At 44.8% G+C, this 23,549-nt stretch overlaps 1 protein-coding gene across 4 annotated transcripts in view; it reads left to right on the top strand.

The window, feature by feature from the left end:
• Positions 1 to 21,010, top strand: part of LOC109873688 (hamartin) — a 35,247-nt gene extending 14,237 nt beyond the window's left edge. For 3 of the 4 annotated variants that reach the window (XM_031808772.1, XM_020465352.2, XM_020465351.2), the window contains exons 2-22: positions 4,825 to 5,038; positions 5,227 to 5,330; positions 5,488 to 5,640; positions 5,803 to 5,947; positions 6,103 to 6,257; positions 6,399 to 6,472; positions 6,621 to 6,799; positions 7,103 to 7,221; positions 7,877 to 8,042; positions 12,374 to 12,489; positions 12,610 to 12,700; positions 12,838 to 12,927; positions 14,273 to 14,909; positions 15,531 to 15,574; positions 16,670 to 16,836; positions 17,179 to 17,361; positions 17,458 to 17,568; positions 17,735 to 17,857; positions 18,130 to 18,317; positions 18,469 to 18,645; positions 18,794 to 21,010. In XM_031808772.1, the coding sequence (XP_031664632.1) occupies positions 4,930 to 5,038; positions 5,227 to 5,330; positions 5,488 to 5,640; positions 5,803 to 5,947; positions 6,103 to 6,257; positions 6,399 to 6,472; positions 6,621 to 6,799; positions 7,103 to 7,221; positions 7,877 to 8,042; positions 12,374 to 12,489; positions 12,610 to 12,700; positions 12,838 to 12,927; positions 14,273 to 14,909; positions 15,531 to 15,574; positions 16,670 to 16,836; positions 17,179 to 17,361; positions 17,458 to 17,568; positions 17,735 to 17,857; positions 18,130 to 18,317; positions 18,469 to 18,645; positions 18,794 to 19,481 (3,819 nt within the window). In that variant the 5' untranslated portion in view covers positions 4,825 to 4,929 and the 3' untranslated portion in view covers positions 19,482 to 21,010. Of the gene's footprint in view, positions 1 to 4,824; positions 5,039 to 5,226; positions 5,331 to 5,487; positions 5,641 to 5,802; positions 5,948 to 6,102; positions 6,258 to 6,398; positions 6,473 to 6,620; positions 6,800 to 7,102; positions 7,222 to 7,876; positions 8,043 to 12,373; positions 12,490 to 12,609; positions 12,701 to 12,837; positions 12,928 to 14,272; positions 14,910 to 15,530; positions 15,575 to 16,669; positions 16,837 to 17,178; positions 17,362 to 17,457; positions 17,569 to 17,734; positions 17,858 to 18,129; positions 18,318 to 18,468; positions 18,646 to 18,793 lie in introns of those variants that run through there. The other variant, XM_031808773.1, reaches the window with a different exon arrangement.
• Positions 21,011 to 23,549: the final 2,539 nt, after the last annotated feature.

Genomic DNA, 23,549 nt, shown 5'->3' on the forward strand with positions numbered 1-23,549 from the left:
TAACTCCTCGATACTGTAGTTGAGAATTCTTGGCTAGTTTGCTTTTGACTGCAGATTGATTTTTACATGGCCCGTTACAGGTGAATGATGTAACGTTACCTAGCTAGATATATTTGTTGTATTCAGCTGCAACTTCTTGCAATCTTGCAGCTGCTTTCAGTATCACATTTTGAGAAAAGCTTGGGGCGTAGGCGTCATAGGTACTAATTTAGCTAGCTAACGTTATATCTCATTGCATTTGATATTACAGCACATTCCTACTTGTAGGCATATTCTGTTGTATAACTAGATGGCCATAGGTAATTCATCATATGCAACCGTAAATAAAAAGGAATATCAGTGTATTTGGTATGTAGCTACTATACACAATTATGATACAAGTTGCATTACTAGGCTAGATAGGGTGTCCCTTTGCAGTTGGCTATTTAGTGCAATAGACTAACTCATTATCCTCCTTCCTAAGCATTAGCATCGAATAGTTCCTGCGCAATGCAACTTTTCAGGGAAGTCAGGAACCAATATACACAGTCAGTTAGGAAAGCAAAGGCTAGCTTTTTCTAACAGAAATTTGCATCCTGCAGCACTAATTAAAAAAGGTTTTGGGACACTGTAAAGTCCACCCCCTGCATAAACTGGCCACCCCCTGCTTCTCCTTCACCCAAATCCAGACAGCTGATGTTCTAAAAAAGCTGCAAAGCCTGGACCCGTACAAATCAGCTGGGCTAGACAACCTGGACCCTCTCTTCCTAAAATTATCCACTGCCATTGTTGCAACTCCTATTACTAGTCTGTTCATCCTTTCTTTCGTATCGTCTGAGACTCCTCAAGATTGGAAAGCGGCCACAGTCATCCCCCTCTTCAAAAGGGGAGACACTTTAGACCCAAACTGTTACAGACCTATATCTATCCTGCCCTGCCTTTTCTAAATTCTTCGAAAGCCAAGTGAACAAACAGATCACTGATCATTTCAAATCCCACTGTACCTTCTCCGCTATGCAAATCCAGTTTCCGAGCTGGTCACGGGTGCACCTCAGCCACTCTCAAGTTCCTAACTGATATCATGACTGCCATCGATGAAAGATAGTACTGTGCAGCCGTCTTCATCAACCTGGCCAAGGCTTTCGACTCGGTCAATCCCCGTATTCTTATTGGCAGACTCAACAACCGTGGTTTCTCTAATGACTGCCTCGTCTGGTTCACTAACTACTTCTCAAATAGAGTTCAGTGTGTCAAATCGATGGGCCTGTTGTCCGGACCTCTGGCAGTCTCTATGGGGGTGCCACAGGGTTCAATTCTCAGGCCGACTCTTCTCTGTATACATCAATGATGTCGCTCTTGCTGCGCGTGATTCCTTGATCCACCTCTACGCAGATGACACCATTCTGTATTCGAGGTTGACCGATTAATTGAAATGGCCTATTAATTAGGGCCGAAGTTTTCATAACAATCGGAAATCGGTATTTTTGGACACCGATTTGGCTTTTTAATTTTTTTTTTACACCTATTTCATCTTTATTTCACTAGGCAAGTCGGTTAAGAACACATTCTTGTTTTCAATGACTGCCTCGTTCAGGGGCAGAACGACAGATTTTCACCTTGTCAGCTCGGGGGATCCAATCTTGTAACCGTGGTGCACGCTAATAGCATTTCAAACGTCACTCGCTCTTAGACTTGGAGTTGTTGTTCCCCTTGCTCTGCATGGGTAACGCTGCTTCGAGGGTGGCTGTTGTGTTCCTCCCAGGGAGGAGCGAGGAGAGGGACGGAAGCTATACTGTTACACTGGCAATACTAAAGTGCCTATAAGAACATCCAATAGTCAAAGGTTAATGAAATGCAAATGGTATAGAGGGAAGTAGTCCTATAATAACTACAACCTAAAACTTCTTACCTGGGAATATTGAAGACTCATGTTGAAAGGAACCACCAGCTTTCATATGTTCTGAGCAAGGAACTGAAACGTTAGCTTTCTTACATAGCACATATTGCACTTTTACTTCTCCAACACTTTGTTTTTGCATTATTTAAACCATTATTTATTTAAGGCTAAATTGATGTTATTGATGTATTATATTAAGTTAAAATAAGTGTTCATTCAGTATTGTTGTAATTGTCACTATTACAAATAAAAAAACATTGGCCGATTTAATCGGTCTCGCCTTTTTTTTTGGTCCTCCAATAATCGGTGTCGGCGTTGAAAAATCATAATCGGTCGACATCTAGTCTATACATCTGGCCCTTCTTTGGACACTGTTAACAAACCTCCAAACGAGCTACAATGCCATTCAACATTCCTTCCGAGGGCCTCCAACTGCTCTTAAATGCTAGTCAAATTAAATGCATCCTCTTCAACCGATCACTGCCTGCACCCGCCCGACTAGCATCACTACCCTGGACGGTTCTGACTTAGAATATGTGGACAACTACAAATACCTAGGTGACTGGTTAGACTGTAAACTCTCCTTCCAGACTCACATTAAGCATGTCCTATCCAAAATTAAACAGAATCGGCTTCCTATTCCTCAACAAAGCCTCCTTCACTCATGCTGCCAAACACACCCTCGTAAAAGTGACTATCCTTCCGATCCTTGACTTCGGCGACGTCATTTACAAAATAGCCTCCAACACTCTACTCAGCAAATTGGATGTAGGCTATCACAGTGCCATCCATTTTGTCACCAAAGCCCCATATACCACCCACCACTGCGACCTGAGCAGCTTACCGATCGCTGCAGCTGTACACAGCCAATCTGTAAATAGCCCATTCAACCAACTACCTACCTCATCCTGATATTTGTTTTAGTTTTTCTACTCTTTTGCACACCAGTATATCTACTTGCACATCCTCATCTGCACATATTACTCCAGTGTAAATTGTAATTACTTCGCCACTATGGCCTATTTATTGCTTTACCTCCTTACTTCATTTGCAAACACTGTATAGAGATTTTTCTATTGTGTTATTGACTGTACGTTTGTTTATTCCATGTGTAACTCGGTGTTGTTTTTGTCACACTGCTTTGCTTTATCTTGGCCAGGTCGCAGTTGTAAATGAGAACTTGTTCTCAACTCTCCTACCTGGTTAAATAAAGGTGAAATGTAAAAAAATCTGGTCCATTGTTGCAGATTGTGGTTAGGACTAGGGATCAATGACAGAATTATTATAAAATCCTAGTCCAGTTGAGTCCATAGATCTAGCCTAAGGCTTCAAATGGATTTTGTTTGTGAAATGATTTGTGAGAGAATGAGGGTGGCGCTTAACGGCTTGCACACAGCCAAATGTAATTTCCAGTGTTTACATGGAAGTGCATGGGGCTGCATAAAGGCTCTTTGTGTTCTCCAGAGCTGCTGCTGCTTGAGGTCACTCCGAGGGTTGTTCCTGGTTGTGCCACTGACTGAAAACACCCTAATTCAATTCTACATACCCGTTAGGCTCCCGAGGGGCGCAGCTGTCTAAGGCACTGCATCTCCTTGCTAGAGGCGTCACTACAGACACCCTGGTTCAAATCCAGGCTGTGATTGGGAGTCCCATAGGGCGGTGCACAATTGGCCCTGCGTTGGCCGGTGTAGGCCAACATAAATAATAATTTGTTCTTAATTGACTTGCCTAGTTAAATAAAGTAAAACCAATATTAAAACCCTAGACCAATGCTAAAACCAAGGAGCTAATTGATACCTTGCGAGACTAGTGGGGGAGAGCCTCAGTAACAGAGTAGTCTATAGGCTAACAGTTGTGCCTGCCTGTCAACCTTTCATCTCAGCAGGGCCACACACTGACACCATAAAGATTAAAACGGAGTAGCCTAGTTTCAAGATGGAGTGTCAGAAATAGGCTAGGCATGGGATTAGGATTTAAGAAAACAATAACAGGCTTGCTGTTTTTCTCCCACATATAGGAAGAAGGGGATACCTAGTCATTTGTACAACTGAATTGTGTCTTCCGCATTTAACCCAACCCCTCTGAATATTCGGTGCGGTGGCTGCCTTAATCGACATCAACATCTTCAGCGCCCGGGGAACAGTGGGTTAACTGCCTTGCTCAGGGACAGAATGACAGATTTGTACCTTGTCAGCTCGGGGATTCGATCCAGCAACCTTTTAGGTTACTGGCCCAACGGTCCTACCCACCAGGGACCATGGGTGATTGACATCTGGGTGATCTTGACCTGCCTATCATAATTATTTATGCCCACTTGTCAGCTGGAGATTTGGATGCCTCCTTTGGCCTCTTTTCCTTTGAAAGGTTGAGTCACTGAGACGGAGAGAGATCCTGTGAACGCTCAGAATATTATGACAAACCGCTGTTAGCTGGAGAGGAGATTATTTTCTCTGACTCTTGTATTAAGCATGGTTGTTTAAGTTGTGGGCACAGAGATGACTAAGATTGTGTTTTTGTCTGTTCCGTTGGGCCAAGTGGGGTCCGAGATATTTATTAGAATTTGTCAGTGTTTCACTGCTTTGAAACTATTGTGCTAGATTTCTCATGGCAATATCAAAAGCACACTGTACCTATCGGTGGCCTTATCTTTTATGTATATACCCTTAGCAATTAGGAGATGCATTGTAACAAGCCTAATAATACCATTATGTATCTAGCTACAGTAGGTGTCATTAATAACATTGCTATTTTCCTTAATTTTGTCTGTGCGCTGTGACTTTTTTTTAGATTAGGCTTTACAAGGGTCATAATCATATGTTAATACAATTTATGCTTTTCTAGAATCCCGGCAGTGTGAAGTTGTATCTAATAACCTCCATATCACTGAAGTTCTCTGACTTGTGTTGAGTTAGGTTTGACCCTGTCCTGTTGCTTGCCCTGTCCTGTAGTGGTGCCTGGAGACTGTATTGGCCGGAGGCTCAGGGAGCCCTCCAGGCAGGACACTGTGAGAGACACCCCCTCCTACCACCACCTCCCCCTCCACCACTGTCACCATGGCGAGAGAGCAGCCCAACGTAGGGGACCTCCTCCCTCTCCTGGAGTCCTCCGACATCCACCAACTGGAGGAGATTAAAGGCCTTATCAATGAGCATCTCAGCACTGGTGAGAACTTGGCTTTTTAATAAGTTGTTTTGGTCAGTCTGACTTGGTCAGTCTGACTTGGTCAGTCAACCTTTTATCCTGTACTCTGATTGTATTAGAGGGCTCTGGTCATTTCAATGATGCAGCCATATTGTGGACCATAATGTGGATGTTGGGACTATGTTAATTATTCCCTCCTCTCTGTGCAGAGCGAGGGGCCATGCTGCTGAATGGACTGGTGGACTACTTCCTGGAGAGTAATTCGGCCCAGGCCATTCATATTCTCTCCTCAGTCAGAGAGCCACATGATAAGGTGAGATCTTCCAAACCCCACCATCACCTTATATTGCAAGAGACTGTAACCCCATTTTTCATCAGATGTTAATTCAATAACTTAAACTCATGCATTGTGAAACAATGAATACATATGATTGTCTTATAGCTCAATGTTTTTAATTTACCCACCACAGCACCTACTGGACAAGATGAACGAGTGTATGACCAAACAGGCCTGCCGGCTGCCTACCCTCACCCTGCTAGGCCATGTGGTCCGCAAGCAGCCGTCCTGGATCCACAAGATCTCCCGCTACCCGCTGCTTCTCTCACTGCTTAAATGCCTCAAGGTAAGAGGGAAAGATGGGCCATTGGCCACAGAGGTCTCCTATATAGAAAGCTTTTGTTTAAAAAAAAAAAATACTTGGAAGCACAAGCTTATTAAATCGAGTGTCCTGGACATCTTTCATATGTATGCTAATGTTGAATGTTTTTCTTCCTGTTCTGTACAGACGGATTTAGACGTGGTGGTCCTCATAACTGGAGTCCTGGTGTTGATCACTCTGCTCCCCATGATCCCCCACGCTGGCAAACAACACCTGTATGAGTTCTTTGACATCTTTGGTCGCCTAGCTTCCTGGAACCTGAAGAACCCAGGTAATCCCTGAGAAAAGACTCCGAGGAGCTATTTTATTAAGATAGAAGACAATAAAAAATATTGGAAATGGTTGAGAGCCAGGCATGGTTTTAGATGGACTGTTTTTGTTCACACTGCCTCTGACCTGACATCATGTTACTCTTGCTTCCCCCAGGGCACATCTCCGAGGTGTATCTCATCCACCTACACGCCAGTATCTACTCGCTCTTCCACCGTCTCTATGGCATGTACCCCTGCAACTTTGTGTCCTACCTGCGCTCCCACTACAACATGAAGGAGAACGTGGACACCTTTGAGGAAGTGGTGAAGGTGAAAGAGTTGAGATTTTGAGCAATCTTTAATTTAGATTTTTATTCTATTGATTTTGGCTTCAGGAAGATGTTCTACCCTTAGAAATTGATCTGATCCTTTGTGTTTTCCCCAATATTTTTTTAATGTCTTTTTTTGTAGCCAATGCTGGAACATGTCCGTATACATCCAGAACTAGTGACTGGAACTAAAGACCATGAGCTTGATCCCACCAGGTCAGTCAATCACAGCTCTCCAGCTTCACTCACTTGTTTTTGCACCATATTCTGTCAACCAAGAAAAGAGCTTATCTGCTGACAAATTAGAGATTAATATTATTACATAGTTTTCCTCAATGTGATTGACCATGCTGGACCTCTGCAGGTGGAAAAAGTTTGAGATTCATGACATCGTTATAGAGTGTGCCAAAGTGTCTCTGGACCCCAAGGAGGCGTCGTGTGAGGAGGGCTATGCGACCATGCCCGGGAACTTCTACCCCCACCCGGAGCTTCGGCCACAAGATTCCGTCTCCAGCCCCTACACAGACTTCCACAACAGCTACGGTGAGAACACCCCCCCCCCCCTCCCTCACCTCCCGTTGGTGGATAGGAATGTCATAAGTTTGATTGGTGTTCTCATTGTTCATGTCTAAAATGTGTTCTGTTTTTCTGAGTCACGTGAATGCTCAGACTATTAATCATCTGAAATGTGTCTGTTGTTTGGCTGCCAGATTAGTTGGAGTGTAATTATGACTTGTCATGAGGTGATGGTGTTGATAATAATGGTGAATGAATGGAAGATTTAACACATGGATATGGTAGTCAGTGAGTCAGACTGATTTGATTATTTTCCTCTCCTCCCCACAGGAAGCTCCTCTTCAACCCCTTTCTCTACCCCCCGCCAGCCACTGCCACCTCCCCTGTCCCTGGCCCCTCTCCCAGGGGCACAGTCCTTGTATCGCAGCCCCCAGACCTCCAGAAGTCAGGTAACACAGTCACACATTTCTGTTGCACAACATTTCACTGCACTGACTTATAGTAATTGTGTCCAGATTAGTCCCAAGATGGAAACAGGATTTGTTGGAGACTGTCAGCCTGAGTGTGTAGCCACTGCTATCTGCTGCTTCTTCTCTAATTCACTTCTTTTGTTTACACTTGATATATTGGCTGTGTCAGATGCTGGTTAGTCAATTGTCCCTGATTCCACTGCCCCCCCCCCCCCCCCCCCCCCCTCCGGGCCTATGAATCGCCCCCTTTATTTCAGAGAGGAGTGGTGGGAGGGAGCGCTTCAGGGTGGGTGGGTGTGGCTTTGAATCATCGGCGCGGGCGGTGGTGTCAGGCCTTAGAAAGCAGAAAACATGTCCCCGCCCTGCCACTCTACCATGGTCTGTCACAGGAGCTGGTTGCCCTGGCGACACTGTCTTGTCCCTCTCTTTGTGAGCCACCCACGCAGGGCGTTCTGGTGTTCAGCCCTCTGGGTCTGTCTGAGGATTCGTCGGTAGGAAACTGAGATCCTGGAAAACACTAACCTAATTTACAGATACAATTTTATAGTATACTACATCTGTCATTATCAAACATTTCAGTATAATTATGTGTAATTATCACTTAACCTGTAACATTGTGAATGTCTTCCTATAGAACTCTAGCTGTGAACCTGACTCCACCTGTGGGGTAAAGGAACTTTGGAGCCCTTCCTCCCAGTGTGGCATGGCCACTCCCCCTTCCTCTAGGGGAATGTCACCCAACCAAGAGCTCTCCCATAGTGCCTCTCACCTCCCAGGCCCCCGTGTCCACAGCACATCAGGTGACAAGGGATCATTCAACTATTACAACATAGTCAGGTCCATTATTATTTGTACCCTTGATGAAGAGGAGCAAGAAATACTAAAATAAATAATACAAATACTGAGCTATTTTTGTTAAACAAAACAAAAAGTGCATACAAGTAATACAAAATATATGGGTTGAAATGATTGCCTCTCCTGCTTTCAGTAAACTAGCACCCTCTCCTTGTAATAAATGTTTTATTAGATATGAGAACACATTGGGAGGGATCTTAGACCATTCCTCCATACAGAATCTTTCCAGATCCTTGATATCCTTCATATGTTCTTATGGACTGCCCTCTTCAATGCAAACCACAGGTTTACAATGGGGTTCAAGTCCGGAGACTGAGATGGCCATTGCAAAATGTTTTTTTTATTTTTATGGACAATTAACCATTTCTTTGGATTTTGATTAGTGCTTGGGATGATTGTCTTGTTGAAAGATTCACTTGCGGCCAAGTGTCATCCTCCTGGCAGAGGCGGACAGCTTTTTGGCTACTTGGTAAAGTTCATGATGCTGTTAACCTTAACAAGGGCCCCCGCAGGACTAATAGTCTAATATCCCTCCCAATGTGTTCTCCAATCTCATAAAAGATTTGAGAAAAGGTCTATCTTTACCCTCGCAGGGTGTGTTGAAAACAGGGGTGCCAATAAGTTTGACTACAAAATATTTCTCTGAGCAGTTGTGTTAGCATAAAATATAATTTCCCCCCTTTTTTTGCATACAAAATAGCTCAGTATTTATTTTTTGCTCATCTTTATCAGGTCGATAACTAATGGTTCCCTTGACTGGATTGATATAGATTGAATAAACAATATTGATTTGTATGATATGCTGTAGAAAATGATCCTAACATGCTTCTTTACAGCTTTATACTATGACGTACGATCTGTCTTTTCTGTTTACACTATTTGTATTGATTAAGGATCCCCATTAGTTCCTGCCATGGCAGCACCTACTCTTCCTGGGGTTTATTAAAGATCCCCATTAGTTCCTGCCAAGGCAGCACCTACTCTTCCTGGGATCCTGCAACGTTAAGGCAGTTATAAAGTTTAAAATATTACGACATTTCCTAGTGGTTAGAGCATTGGACTAGTAACCGAAAAGTTGCAAGATCGAATCCCCGAGTTGACGAGGTAAAAATCTTTCGTTCTGCCCCTGAACAACGCAGTTAACCCACTGTTCCTAGGCTGTCATTGAAAATAAGAATTTGTTCTTATCTAGTTAAATAAAGATAAAATAAAATACTCCACGATCACATATTTACAATACAACATCAGTGTGTGTCCACAGTCCCCCGCTTTTCCATAGGGTATATTTTTATGTTTAAAAAAAAATCTGATTCTACTGCTTGCATCAGTTACCTGATGTGGAATAGAGTTCCATGTAGTCATGGCTCTATGTAGTACTGTGTTCCTCCCATAGTCTGTTCTGGACTTGAAGAGACCTCTGGTGGCATGTCTTGTGGGGTATGCATGGCTGTGTGCTAGTAGTTTATACAGACACCTCGGTGCATTCGGCATGTCAACACTTCTTACAAAAACAAGTAGTGATGAAGTTAATCCCTCTGCCACTTTGAGCCATGAGAGATTTAAATGTATATTATTGTTAGCTTTCCATGAACATTTAAGGGCCAGCCATGCTGCCCTGTTCTGAGCCAATTGTAATTTTCCGAGGTCCCTTTTTGTGGCACCTGACCACACGACTGAACAGTAGTTCAGGTGTGACAACTAGAGCCTGTTGGTCCTGCCTCGTTAAAAAGGCAGAGCAGGGCTTTTTATGGACAGACTTCTCACCATCTCAGGTACTGTTGTATCAACATGTTTTGACCATGACAGTACACAATCCAGGGTTACTCCAAGTGGTTCAGTCACCTCATCTTGCTCAGTTTCCAAATGATTTATTACAAGATTGTTGTGGTTTAGTGAATGATTTGTCCCAAATACAATGCTTTTATTTTTTTTAAATATTTAGGTTGAACTTATTCCTTGCCACTCATTCTAAAACTAACTGCAGCTCTTAAGTGTTCCAGTGATTTCACTCGCTGTGTAGTAATCTACATACGTAGACACACTGGATTTACTCAATGCCAGTGGTATGTATTTAGTTAAGTTTGAAAAAAGTAAGGGGCCTAGACAGCTGCCCTGGGGAATTCCAGACTCTACCTGGAATATGTTGGAGAGGCTTCCATTAAATAACACCCTCTGTTTTGTTAGACAGTACTCTTAAATTAGCCACCTTCACACTTTATGCATGTCTGCACCATAGAAATAGACTGGCATTGGAAAGCAATTGCCTTTACACTGTACCAGTCAGCGGGGGTAATGTGGTGAAGAAGTGTCCCACACTATCTCGAAGTGGCTTGGGAATGTCAGATTTGATACCAGAAATGTCTCTTTATACTTCAAAAATGTGTTGTGGAACCAGTTTCTCTATTAAACCGATATAAAGTTGGAATATTACATATTACCACGTGTGCTTTAAATAGATTTGATAGGGGGGGATTTTTTGTTATTAACACTAGAACCGCTGGGCCTCGATTGGATCCCCCCCCCCCCCTAAGCTAATGAGCAGTCATTCTGACAGTGTAATTAATATATTTCATATATGCTATTGCAAAATTAAGCATTTGGTTGTGTTTATGAAGGCCTTGGGTAACATTAGAATACATTTTCTTTTTCAAGTAATACAGTAGGATTGTGTAAAAACTAAACCGTTTTAATCAGGTGTTCAATAAAACATTTCTGTGGACTGCGTTTTGTTACAACTTGAAAGCATATGTGTTGGAACACTGTAACACTTATTTTTTTATAAATAAAATACACCAAACACCAAAATGCACGGTCCAAAGGATTGAATATTAATTTCTTTACCATAAGCTGCCTCCCAATGTTGTTTTAGAGAATTTGGCAGTATATCCAACCGGCCTCACAAGCGCAGGCCACATATAACCATGCCAGCCCAGGACCTTCACATCCGGCTTTCTTCACCTGCGGATCATCTGAAACCAGCCACCCGGACAGCTGAGGAAACTGTTTGCCCAATCAAAGAATTTCTGTACAAACTGTCAGAAACCGTCTCAGGGAAGCTCATCTGCGTGCTCGTCATCCTAACCGGGTCTTTACCTGACTGCAGTTCGGCATCACAACCAACTTCAGTGGGCTAAGGCTCACCTTCGGTGGCACGTGGGTGAAGTATGCTCTTCACAGATGAATCCCGGTTATCAACTGTGGCAGCGTGAATGGCATCATGTGGGCCAGCGGTTTGCTGATGTCAACGTTGTGAACCGAGTGCCCCATGGTGAGGTTGTGATCTGGGCAGGCATAAGCTACGGACAACAAATACATAAAAATCTATGCACGTGACAAGATCCTGAGGCCCATTGTTGTCATTCATCTGCCGCCATATGTTTCAGCATGATAATGCATAACCCCATTTCAAGGATCTGTATAGAATTCCTGGAAGCTGAAAATGTTAGTTATTGCATGGCCTGGCATACTCACCAGACATGTCACCCATTGACCATGTTTGAGATGCTCTGGATCGACGTGTACGACAGCGTGTTCCTGTTCCCGCCAATATCCAGCAACTTCGCACAGCCATTTGAAGAGGAGTGGGACAACATTCCACAGGCCACAATCAACCGCCTGATCAACTCTGCGAAGGAGATGTGTCATGCTGCATGAGGCAAATGGTGGTCACACCAAATACTGACTGGTTTTCTGATTTACGTCCCTACTTTTAAAAAAACAACACATGCATATGTGTTTCTTATTCATGTGAAATCCATAGATTAGGGCCCAATGAATTTGTCAATTGACTGATTTCCTTTCATGTGAACTGCAACTCAGAAGTCTTTATTGTAACGTTGCGTTTTTATTTTTGTTCAGTGTCATTTCAATGGATCAATACAATAGAATGGCCCGCCCTGTTCTTCATTCACAATTGGTGATTACATAATTAGGCATTGTTCGCTTTCTCTCTCTATTCAACTCACCCATTCTCCCCCATCATACTTTACTTCATATATTTCATCTGTTGTGTGAAATTATTTTCGCTATAGTTTCGAGGCCGTTAACGGGGCGATTATCAGCTGGGCACTTTCAACTGTTGGAACAAGGAGCTGAGCAGGCCCCCCAGGCCTTATTCAGGAAAAGTCCAGGATGGAGGGGAACTTAAAAAATGACAGTGTTAAAAAAAAGATATATATTAATGAGCAGTGAAAATGACTGCTTTAACAGTTCTAGTGTTAATCCTACATGACATTTTGGTTGGTATTTTCTTCTAATTGCTGGGTTCTGTCAGCAGGTGGCAAAGGCACGCCTGCCTCCAGCACTCCTGCCACCTCCTCCCCACCCCACACCCCCTCTGATTTCCCTATCCCTGCTCCCCTGCTCTCCAACACCACCAGTCCACCACAGAAGGTACAGTATGACATCAATTCCCACAATGGGCATTCTGGCCTTTTGTAGTGTAAGTAGAGAACTTGGGAGGACTTCCTTGTTAAATAAAACCTTCTGAATAACACAACTGTTCATTTTCAGGATGGTCACCCTGTAGAAGCAGCCAAACCCAGCCTGGTGAGGCTGGAACCAATCGGAGATCCTGAAAAGGGGGGAGAAGTCATCAACAGAGGTCAGTCGTCATGAAAAAATGTGGAAATGGATATTACTATTTGTATGCTTTTTGCAATGACCTTGGTTTTTAAACATTGTCAGTCCATGTTCTGTTTTACATAAAACAATGTTTATTGGCTGTCTTTTGCATACTAGATGGTGGTGGTGAGACTGTTTCCAAGACGCTGTCAGTCTTTATGAAGGAGCAGGAGCTTCAGCAGAGGACAGAGAAGGAGAGGGAAGAGAGTGAGTACAAGGATTGAGAATGGGAGTGAGCTGGTCTATATGAGGTTGACATAACATTTCAGTTGAATGAGAGTGAACCATTTTCACTACACGACCAAAAGTATGTGGACACTGCTCGTCGACCCCCCCCCCCCCTTGCTGCTATAACAGCCTCCACTCTTATGGGAAGGCTTTCCACTAGGTGTTGGGACATTGCTGCGGGGACTTGCTTCCATTCAGTCATGAGGTCGGGCACTGATATTAGGCCTGGCTTGCAGTCAGCATTCCAATTCATGGGTGGCCCCATGTTCGATGGGGCCACCCTGTAGAAGCAGCCAAAGTCAGGACTCGTTGCAGGCCAGTCAAGTTCTTCCACACAACTCGACTAACCATTTCTGTATGGAACTCGCTTCGTGCACAGGGGAATTGTCATACTGAAACTGGAAAGAACCTTCACCAAACTTTTGTCACCAAGTTGCTCCAGAGTCCAATCTTCTAGAATGTCATTGTGTGCTGTAGCGCTAAGATTTTTCTTTACCGGAACTAAGGGGCCTGGAAAAACAGCCCCAGACCATTATTCCTCCTCCACCAAACTTGACAGTTGGCACTATGCATTGGGGAAGGTAGCGTTCTCCTGGCATCTGCCAAACCCAGATTCGTCTGTTGGACTGCCAGATGGTGAACCGTGATTCAACACCCCAGAGAACGTGTTTTCACTGCTCCAGAGTCCAAGCTTTACACCACTCCAGCTGATGCTTGGCATTGCACATGGTTATCTTAGGCTTGTGTGTGTCTGCTCGGCCATGGAAACCCATTTCATGAAGCTCCCAACGAACAGTTATTGTGCTGACGTTGCTTCCAGATGCCGTTTAGAACTCGGTGTGTGTGTGTTGCAACCAAGGACAGACCATTTTTACACGCTTCAGCACTCGGCGGTCCCGTTCTGTGAGCTTGTGTGTCCAAAAATTTTTGCGGCTGAGCCGTTGTTGCCTCTAGATGTTTCCACTTCACTATAACGGCACTTACAGTTGACCGGGGCAGCTCTAGCAGGGCAGACATTTGACGAACTGACCTGTTGGAAAGGTGGCATCCTATGACGGTGTCATGTTGAAAGTCACTAAGCTCTTCAGTGAGGCCATTCTATTGCCAATGTTGGCCTATGGAGATTGCGTGCCTGTGTGCTCGATTTTATACACCTGTCAGTAACGGGTGTGGCTGAACTAGCCGAATCCACTAATTTGAAGCTGTGTCCATATACTTTTGTGTGTGTGTGTGTACATTTCATAGAAATAGTCACCAATGACTCAAAAGCCTGTTCCACTACAAGCCTCATGTCTCCCGTTTTACTTCTCCAAAAACTCACCAGCTGCCATCTCAGAGGAGCTCCTGAAAATCACGGAGGACATGTGGGACTTGGCCGGCCTGAGGGTCTTTGACTCCCCGTTCTACCGCACCACCGAGACCCTGACAGGTACCCAGGAGAAGCCCCTACCCAACCCCCCACTGGGCGGCCCCGTGCCGCCCCAGGACCCCCACAATGCTGTGTCGACCTCAGACAATGCACTGGAGAATGCCCAGGGGGCTATTGGTGGAGGTGGGGACAGTAGTAGGGGCTTGGCCCTGGACCAGTCCTGGTCTATTGAACCCGTGTGTCCTTTCAGCCCCATCCAACACCCTCTCCACCAGAGCCTCTCTGCCCTGGAGGACGAGGTGGCCAAGTTCAGTGGCCTTTTCTCGCCAAGCCGCCCAATGAAGAACCCCTCCCTGCCCTACGAGGCCCTGTTTGACCTGGCTCTGCCCCGGGCTGCATCCCTCTTCGTTGGGAGGAGGACGTCGGAAGCCCGGGGCAGAGCTGCCCTGGAGAGGATGTGCCAGCAGCAGGAGGGACTGGAGGACAGGGAGGAGGAGGAGGAGGGCGAGGGGATGGTGAATGCTTCCCCCCTGGAGGTGCTAGATCACCTTGTTCAGCAGGGCAGCGACACCCACGACAAGGTGCTCAAGAGGTGAGGGGCCCAGCTTTTAATATCTATCCGGTCACAACTGTCTGATCAACTTTATGCCAATCAGTCTCTATCAAAACCATTAATGCGTTGTCTTAGTACCTAGTCCAAGAACATGGGTTTCTGTGTGCTGTATGTGTTGGATGCAAGGGGAAGACGGAGTGTATGTGATGTGAACCTCGCTGGGTTCTTTCCAGTCCACTGCCCAACCCACAGGAAATGCTCAGTGGAGAACTACATGCTTTGTCTGACACACTCCACTCCCCTCCTACATACACACACACACACACACACAGTCCTCGCTCCTAAACCAATAATACAATAGCAGAGACCGTGTCAGCAGAGTTGGCGTTCTTTACAGAACTATCTGGCTTTGCACGTCCCCCCCCCCCCACCTCTTTAGTATCTTCCCCAAAGATGAATGGCTGACCATGCCCTGTTTGAGGGATGTAATTCACTGGGACAGAGGGCCTACACACACACACACACACACACACAAGTATGTCCAAGCCCAGATGGGTCGAGAAGGCTGGGATCTACCATTCGGGTCTTTTTATATGGGGTCTGATGTACTGTCCCAATGCTGCCCCTGTTGAGCTACCCCTGTTTTTTTTTCTCTTACAGATTACCTTTGCCAAGCAAGTCAGCTGACTGGACACATTTTGGAGGTATAGAACCAGCACCAGAGCACTGCAGGGGCACTGGACTAGCTAGTGCAACAGGGGATCTCTGAAAGCTTTCAGGCTATTTAGGCCTCATGATGTGTTTACCATACAATGACTACAATGTAGTTTTCCTACATCATGCAGAAACGGGGCATTTGACAATATGCTCACACTTTTCTGCCATTGAAATCCTTTGGTGGGCTTCTGAAACGTTTGTTTTATTATTATTATTATACATTTTCGGGATGGAAACGCTTTTAGTAAAGTTAAACAACTAAAACCTGATATAAAGTATGTAGGAAGGATATGGACATGTTTCTTCTTCTCTAATATCATCTTTGAGAACTAACAATCACCAAAGTAAAAGCTGGACAGTCATGGAGAATTTTTGTATAAAATATTCCAAAAACACGGCATCCAGCTAAGCCCCTTTTCCTGGATCCTGGAAAAAAACCTGGTCTCATTAAGTACCTTGGAGGTAGAATAGCAATAATAAAGGCAAGCAGAGTTCACATGATCCTAGATGCTATATGAGAATCCGATCCTCTCTGGATGGATACAAGGGGCTCTGTCTTAACCATCTCCAGCTGCTGATCACTGTATAAGAGCCTTGTCTGGGCCAAAACTCCCTCTCCGCTTGCCAAATATTGGAATTGAATGAGATCCCCTGGTTATACAACTTATAGAAGTAATGTATAAGTGATTGTGAAGTCAACTCCACCAAGAGCTCCCGGAATTACTGAGGCTTCGGTGTAAAATTCTCATGTTATCTGGCAGTTTATTTTATGTACACCTACTCAGTCCCCTCTTTCCTCTGTTAGTTTGACTACATAGAGTGCAAAAGTCATACAACTTTAATAAAAGATGATGAATAATCAATGTCCAAGATATTTTAGCCCATAATAGCAGTAGAGGGAGAGATGGAACTGTGAGTAGGAATAATCAGAAATAAGTTCAGAAATACATTCGAGCAACTCAATATTAAGTGTTCGTAATGTTTGGTACACTGTAAATAGTCTATTATCCTGATTCATCTGTCTATGACCACACCATTTTCCTGGTCATTAACCCTCTGTGTGCCTGTCCTCCCTGCCCCAGGCTCTGCTCCGCTGGACGAGCTGCACACGTTGCGTAGCCAGCTGCTCCTGCTGCACAGCCAGCTGCTGTACGAGCGCTACAAGAGGGAGCAGCACGCCGTCCGCAACCGACGTCTACTGCGCCGCGTCATCAACGCCACTGCACTGGAAGAGCAGAACAACGCCATGGTAATGAACGCTCCTCCCTTCCCTGGATTTGTCCCGTAGCTTCTCAGAACCAGCGCAAATCTGTTTGGAGATTCCAACCTCCCTGACTGCCAAAGCGGTTATCATTCAAAGAATCGGAAAGAAGCGGGCGTCTGCTCTTGACCCATTTTCACTCGCCGACTTGGTTATACTCACTCACACATGCATGTGAGGGTTCAGTAGAGTATTGTAGGTTTTCCTCTGTGTTGCATATGGTGGAGAGAAAAAAAAACTGTTTTATTAAATCATATGACATTGTAGATTACTTCAGAAACAGTGAGTGGTGTGTCATCCTGGCTCCCTGTTTTGTGTGTCTGCCTGCAGAAGGACCAGCTGAACCTGCAGAGTGTGGACGTGGTGACTCTGAAGGAGAGTCTGCAGGTGGAGCAGCAGCGCTGCAGACAGCTGTGGGACGACCGAGAGACCGTGGTCACCAGACTACACAGCCAGGTCCGCCAGCTACAACAGGGCCGGGACGACTACTACACCAAGAACCAGGAACTGCAGGTAGACGCATGACCACATTTACACACACAGAATACCGTATATCAAGTCTTCCATGCACTGTGTTGAATTATCTCTGCTCTGGAATGTCCTCTCCAGAGTCTGTTGAATGAGTATCAGAAGAAGATGAATGAGCTGGAGGCAGATCTACAGAGAGCCAACAACAAGGTGTGTCACACAGGGCACCTTCTCAACCAGATGACCATCAAGGTGAGGCACTTCACCTAGCTCTACTTGCTCTGCTCTGTAAAGTATCAGTCTTTATGTGCATAGATTAAAGGACTAAGAAGCTTGGTGTTTTTGTTTACATAAATCAACCAAACAGAGGGCTTTGTGGGGTTTGTCTCCCTTCTGATTGGTTATGTGTGTTCTTCAGCTGAGCACCAGTGAGAGCACCCAGCAGCAGATGAGTTTCCTGAACAAGCAGCTGCTGCTCCTAGGGGAGGCCCACAAGCTGGATGTACTGCAGCAGCAGCACACGGGATCAGACAACACCAAGGTAGGAGGGGCCAAGGGCCACCGACGGGGGGGAAAAAATAACCGACTCGATAGTAGAGCATGTGTCGAATCTGAATCAGTGAAAAGTTGCTATGGATTTCTCTTTCTGTAACCACCATGAGAGAATACCTGTCTTCCATATTGTGTTCCATTGTAGTAAACGTTGTCTGAGGCCTGTTCCCATACGTATGTATTTGGAAAAGACCAACAACTCATAGATACCAAACTAGTTTACAGTCCCCTGTCGCCACCACCATCTCTCTATCCCTGCAGGAGGCCCAGATGGTGCAGGCGTCCTGGGGGAAGGAGGTTGAGCGGCTGAGGCAGAGCCTGCTGCAGCAGGGCCAGAAGCTGGAGGCAGCGCAGCAGAGAGTGGGCGAGCTGGAGACTCAGCTCACCAAGAAGGAACACCTCATCGTGGAGCAGAAGAAGTTCCTGGAGGATGTCAAGGGCCAGGCCAAGTATGTGCGCTCTGGGTTTAGAGGTGGAAAAGGCCTCAGACTTATTTGCATCAAAGCAGTTGTATTGTGTTTTTCTGTACAGATGTGTGTGTTAGCATAGCAGCTTGTCTCTGTAAGTGTGTGATATGAACATATCCATGGGTCTGTGCAGGGGCGAGCTGCAGGCGTCAGAGAGCAGGTACCAGGCCCAGAGGAGAGCGACGCAGCTCCTGCAAACGGAGCTGCTGCACCTCTATAGCAGACTAGAGATGGAGGGTCATGCCTGCCTTGCCACACCCTCCGCAGCAGGGGGCAGCAGTACCGATCCTGGTCCTCCTATAGACTCTTGGTAAGATGGCTGTCAAACTGTTAGTTACATTTTCTTATTTTATTGCTGTGAATTCACATGCAGAAATGTGTATTTGTGCCATTGGAAGCCAAACGTATAATAAAGTAATCACCCTCCATGTTTTCCTCTGTCGCTATGGTAATGGCAGTATCATGGAACCAGATGGACCTGTCACATTGGGGACCAATAAGTGGTCTGATGACAGCAGACCATATCAGTCCCCACGGGGCAACGGCAGCACTTTATTGCCAGGGCAACCAAAGGCGAACAACCCACCTAAAGCTCCCCCTGTCAACTCTGCCAGCAGCACCCAGGACATCCCCCCGCCTCTCCTTGTGGAGCCCTCTTTTTCCCATCCCCATGCCCCCCTGGCCACCACCCCGCTGCCCCCTGACGCCGTCCCCCTCACCGTTGGCTCCTACCCCAGCGCCAACAGCTTCCTGGGCATGAGGGCGCGGGAGCTGTTCCGGAACAAGAGCGAAAGCCAGTGTGACGAGGAGCCCCCCCACCTGGCCGGCCTTTCACAGGGCCTGAAGACTGAGCTGTGTGTGGAGCCCTTATTTCCCCCACTGGGGAATGCTCTGACATGTCCTGTCTCTGCCCCTGTCCCAACCCCTACCCTTGTCCCTGCCTCTATAGTAGGGGCCCCTCTCACTGTGCCTGCCAAGGAGCACCCACCTGAAACCAGGCAAAGGGCTATCAAGCAGGAGAGTCCTACGAGGGAAATGGGAGGAGCAAGGGGAGGGGCAGTGGCAGTGGCCAGCGAAGCACAACCCAGACAGCAACAGCAATTTAGGATCATGGACTACAACGAAACACAACAAGAGCACAGTTAGAGACACCAAACTGCGAGAGAAGAGGTTGTCTGGAGCAAGAGCTATAAGCAGTAGAACCGTAAGAGTTGAAGACAGAGCTCTGTTAAATTCAGTGTTATCCCATTCCCTCAAGTGGACAACAGGATTTGAACCACTGATTGATTTAATCCCAGATGTAAAGATGGGAATGAAGGAAGGTTTAAATAAGATCATTTTACTATCTACCAGCAGAGACCACATTATCTATCTGGTCTGACTGCAGTTATACTTAGGCATTTTATATACTTAGACAGCTGGGAGTTATTTTTTCCGGAAACAATTTCATATAAATAGAGACCCTAGTTCCAAATTTGTTGTTTGAAGTTATAAGAATACGCCATATTGGGTTCAAAACAAGTTAGACGAGTATAAAACACTAAGAAAAGTATGAGAGGGCCTTTTCATTCGTATGTGTTAGTCTTGTAGAGTGTGAGAAAGGGATGGTTATGAAAGCCTGGTTTTGGTTGGCTATTGTCTTGAGCACCTGTACTGATGTGTGTGTGAGGGAGGTGGGTTGGGGTGGTGTGATCCTCAAGGCTTGGGGAGTAGCTGTGCCAAGTATGAGATTGTCAATGAGTCCAACTCCTCTGCTATGCTTGGGAAGGAACGTGGGAGTTTGACTGTTTCATTGTAGATAAAATATAGGAGGCGGATTGCTTTTTTTCCATGCTGGTTTCATTATGTTCCTGACAGAAATGACCTTTAGTATGCGTTGAAGAAGGAGAGTGCATGCAAGTGTATGTTTAAGTCATGTTGCAATCATTTAGAAATGTTTTTTTTTATGAGTAGTGACAAATATGATACTTAAAGTACTTGTAACTTTCTGCAACTAATGTTGCTGCTGATAACCAATTATCCTGACTTTAAATCAGACTTGTTATGTTAATTCTGACATCATTTGCAGTACATCAACCTGTGTGCAGCAGTATTTTCTGTTTGAGTTCACTAACCGAAAGTGTACAGAAAGACAGTGCCAAACATTTACCAGATATAGAATACAACCATTTCAAAATTACTCATTGACCTCACCAAGTGCTCCTATTCTAGTTCGGTATCTGGGTGTCTCTCAAAAGGGCTGATTGCTGTATAAAAGGTTTGCATGTGTCATCCTCTTGTCATAGCTACAGTGAGTCTGTAAAGAAAAAACAAGTCTCTGCCAATTGATTCTTGTTGGTCCTACTGACCAATGACAGTCAGAATTGCCTCTTTCTTTTGGGTTCTTCCATGTGTTTAAATGGTCATAAATCCTGTTGTCCACTGTGAACTTCAGCTGTTATTCCCTCTGCCTTGCTATCTAAAGCATGTTCAACAATCCACTTTAATGCCAACAGTATAGTAGTAGGGGCTACAACAAACCCAATATAGAAGGTACAATCAAGCGTGGACTGAATGGAAAGCTTGACCTGGGATTCCTTTTGGAGCTGGAGATTTTGAAAAAACAAAGTTCTTAAAAGCAGTTGCTTGCGTTTAACTGTGAACAATAAAAATCGTCTTCAATGTTTTGCACTACAGATCCTCTGAATGTTTTTCATTTGATTTTCTATAGTCACAACTCTACTTCAAGGCTCAAACTGACCCCGAAACAATTTTCTGTCATTCCCCACTAGAGAGCACTGTTGTTCTAAATACTCAGCCTTTTCCTGCAGTGGTTCAATCAACAGGTAAACCAGTCTGGTAGATTGGAGCGAACAAGTCCATAGACAATTATTGTTAATGTCAAATACTGTCAGTGGGAGCTACAGGATGTATTTGTGTAAATACAAATATGTGTGTATGTATATGATTTATTTATTTATATATATATATATATGAGTGAGTGAGGCGAAAAAAGTATTGGATCCCCTGCTAATTTTTGTACGTTTGCCCACTGACAAAGAAATGATCAGTCTATCATTTTAATGGTAGGTTTATTGTAACAGTGAGAGACAGAATAACAAAAAAAATCCTGAAAAACGCATGTCAAAAATGTTTGATTTGCATTTTAATGAGGGAAATAAGTATTTGACCCCCTCTCAATCACAAAGATTTCTGGCCCCCAGGTGTCTTTTATACAGGTAAAGAGCTGAGATAAGAGCACACTCTTAAAGGGAATGCGCCTAATCTCAGTTTGTTTCCAGTATAAAAGAAACCTGTCCACAGAAGCAATCAATCAGATTCCAAACTCTCCACCGTGGCCAAAGAGCTCTCCAAGGATGTCAGGGACAAGATTGTAGACCTACACAAGGCTGGAATGGGCTACAAGACCATCGCCAAGCAGCTTGGTGAGAAGGTGACAACAGCGATTCACAAATCCATTCGCAAATGAAAAACGCAAAAGAATTGTCAATCTCCTTCGGCCTGGGGCTCCATGCAAGATCTCACTTCGTGGAGTTGCAATGATCATGAGAACAGTGAGGAATCAGCCCAGAACTACACGGGAGGATCTTGTCAATGATCTCAAGGCAGCTGGGACCATAGTCACCAAGAAAACAATGGTAACACACTGCGCCGTGAAGGACTGAAATCCTGCAGCGCCCGCAAGGTCCCCCTGCTCAAGAAAGTGCATATACAGTGCCTTGCGAAAGTATTCGGCCCCCTTGAACTTTGCGACCTTTTGCCACATTTCAGGCTTCAAACATAAAGATATAAAACTGTATTTTTTTGTGAAGAATCAACAACAAGTGGGACACAATCATGAAGTGGAACGACATTTATTGGATGTTTCAAACGTTTTTTAACAAATCAAAAACTGAAAAATTGGGCGTGCAAAATTATTCAGCCCCTTTACTTTCAGTGCAGCAAACTCTCTCCAGAAGTTCAGTGAGGATCTCTGAATGATCCAATGTTGACCTAAATGACTAATGTTGATAAATACAATCCACATGTGTGTAATCAAGTCTCCGTATAAATGCACCTGCACTGTGATAGTCTCAGAGGTCCGTTAAAAGCGCAGAGAGCATCATGAAGAACAAGGAACACACCAGGCAGGTCCGAGATACTGTTGTGAAGAAGTTTAAAGCCGGATTTGGATACAAAAAGATTTCCCAAGCTTTAAACATCCCAAGGAGCACTGTGCAAGCGATAATATTGAAATGGAAGGAGTATCAGACCACTGTAAATCTACCAAGACCTGGCCGTCCCTCTAAACTTTCAGCTCATACAAGGAGAAGACTGATCAGAGATGCAGCCAAGAGGCCCATGATCACTCTGGATGAACTGCAGAGATCTACAGCTGAGGTGGGAGACTCTGTCCATAGGACAACAATCAGTCGTATATTGCACAAATCTGGCCTTTATGGAAGAGTGGCAAGAAGAAAGCCATTTGTTAAAGATATCCATAAAAAGTGTCGTTTAAAGTTTGCCACAAGCCACCTGGGAGACACACCAAACATGTGGAAGAAGGTGCTCTGGTCAGATGAAACCAAAATGGAACTTTTTGGCAACAATGCAAAACGTTATGTTTGGTGTAAAAGCAACACAGCTCATCACCCTGAACACACCATCTCCACTGTCAAACATGGTGGTGGCAGCATCATGGTTTGGGCCTGCTTTTCTTCAGCAGGGACAGGGAAGATGGTTAAAATTGATGGGAAGATGGATGGAGCCAAATACAGGACCATTCTGGAAGAAAACCTGATGGAGTCTGCAAAAGACCTGAGACTGGGACGGAGATTTGTCTTCCAACAAGACAATGATCCAAAACATAAAGCAAAATCTACAATGGAATGGTTCAAAAATAAACATATCCAGGTGTTAGAATGGCCAAGTCAAAGTCCAGACCTGAATCCAATCGAGAATCTGTGGAAAGAACTGAAAACTGCTGTTTACAAATGCTCTTCATCCAAACTCACTGAGCTCGAGCTGTTTTGCAAGGAGGAATGGGAAAAAATGTCGGTCTCTCGATGTGCAAAACTGATAGAGACATACCCCAAGCGACTTACAGCTGTAATCGCAGCAAAAGGTGGCGCTACAAAGTATTAACTTAAGGGGGCTGAATAATTTTGCACGCCCAATCTTTCAGTTTTTGATTTGTTAAAAAAGTTTGAAATATCCAATAAATGTCGTTCCACT

This window comes from Oncorhynchus kisutch, linkage group LG29 (assembly GCF_002021735.2).
Source record: "Oncorhynchus kisutch isolate 150728-3 linkage group LG29, Okis_V2, whole genome shotgun sequence".
NCBI lineage: Eukaryota > Metazoa > Chordata > Actinopteri > Salmoniformes > Salmonidae > Oncorhynchus > Oncorhynchus kisutch.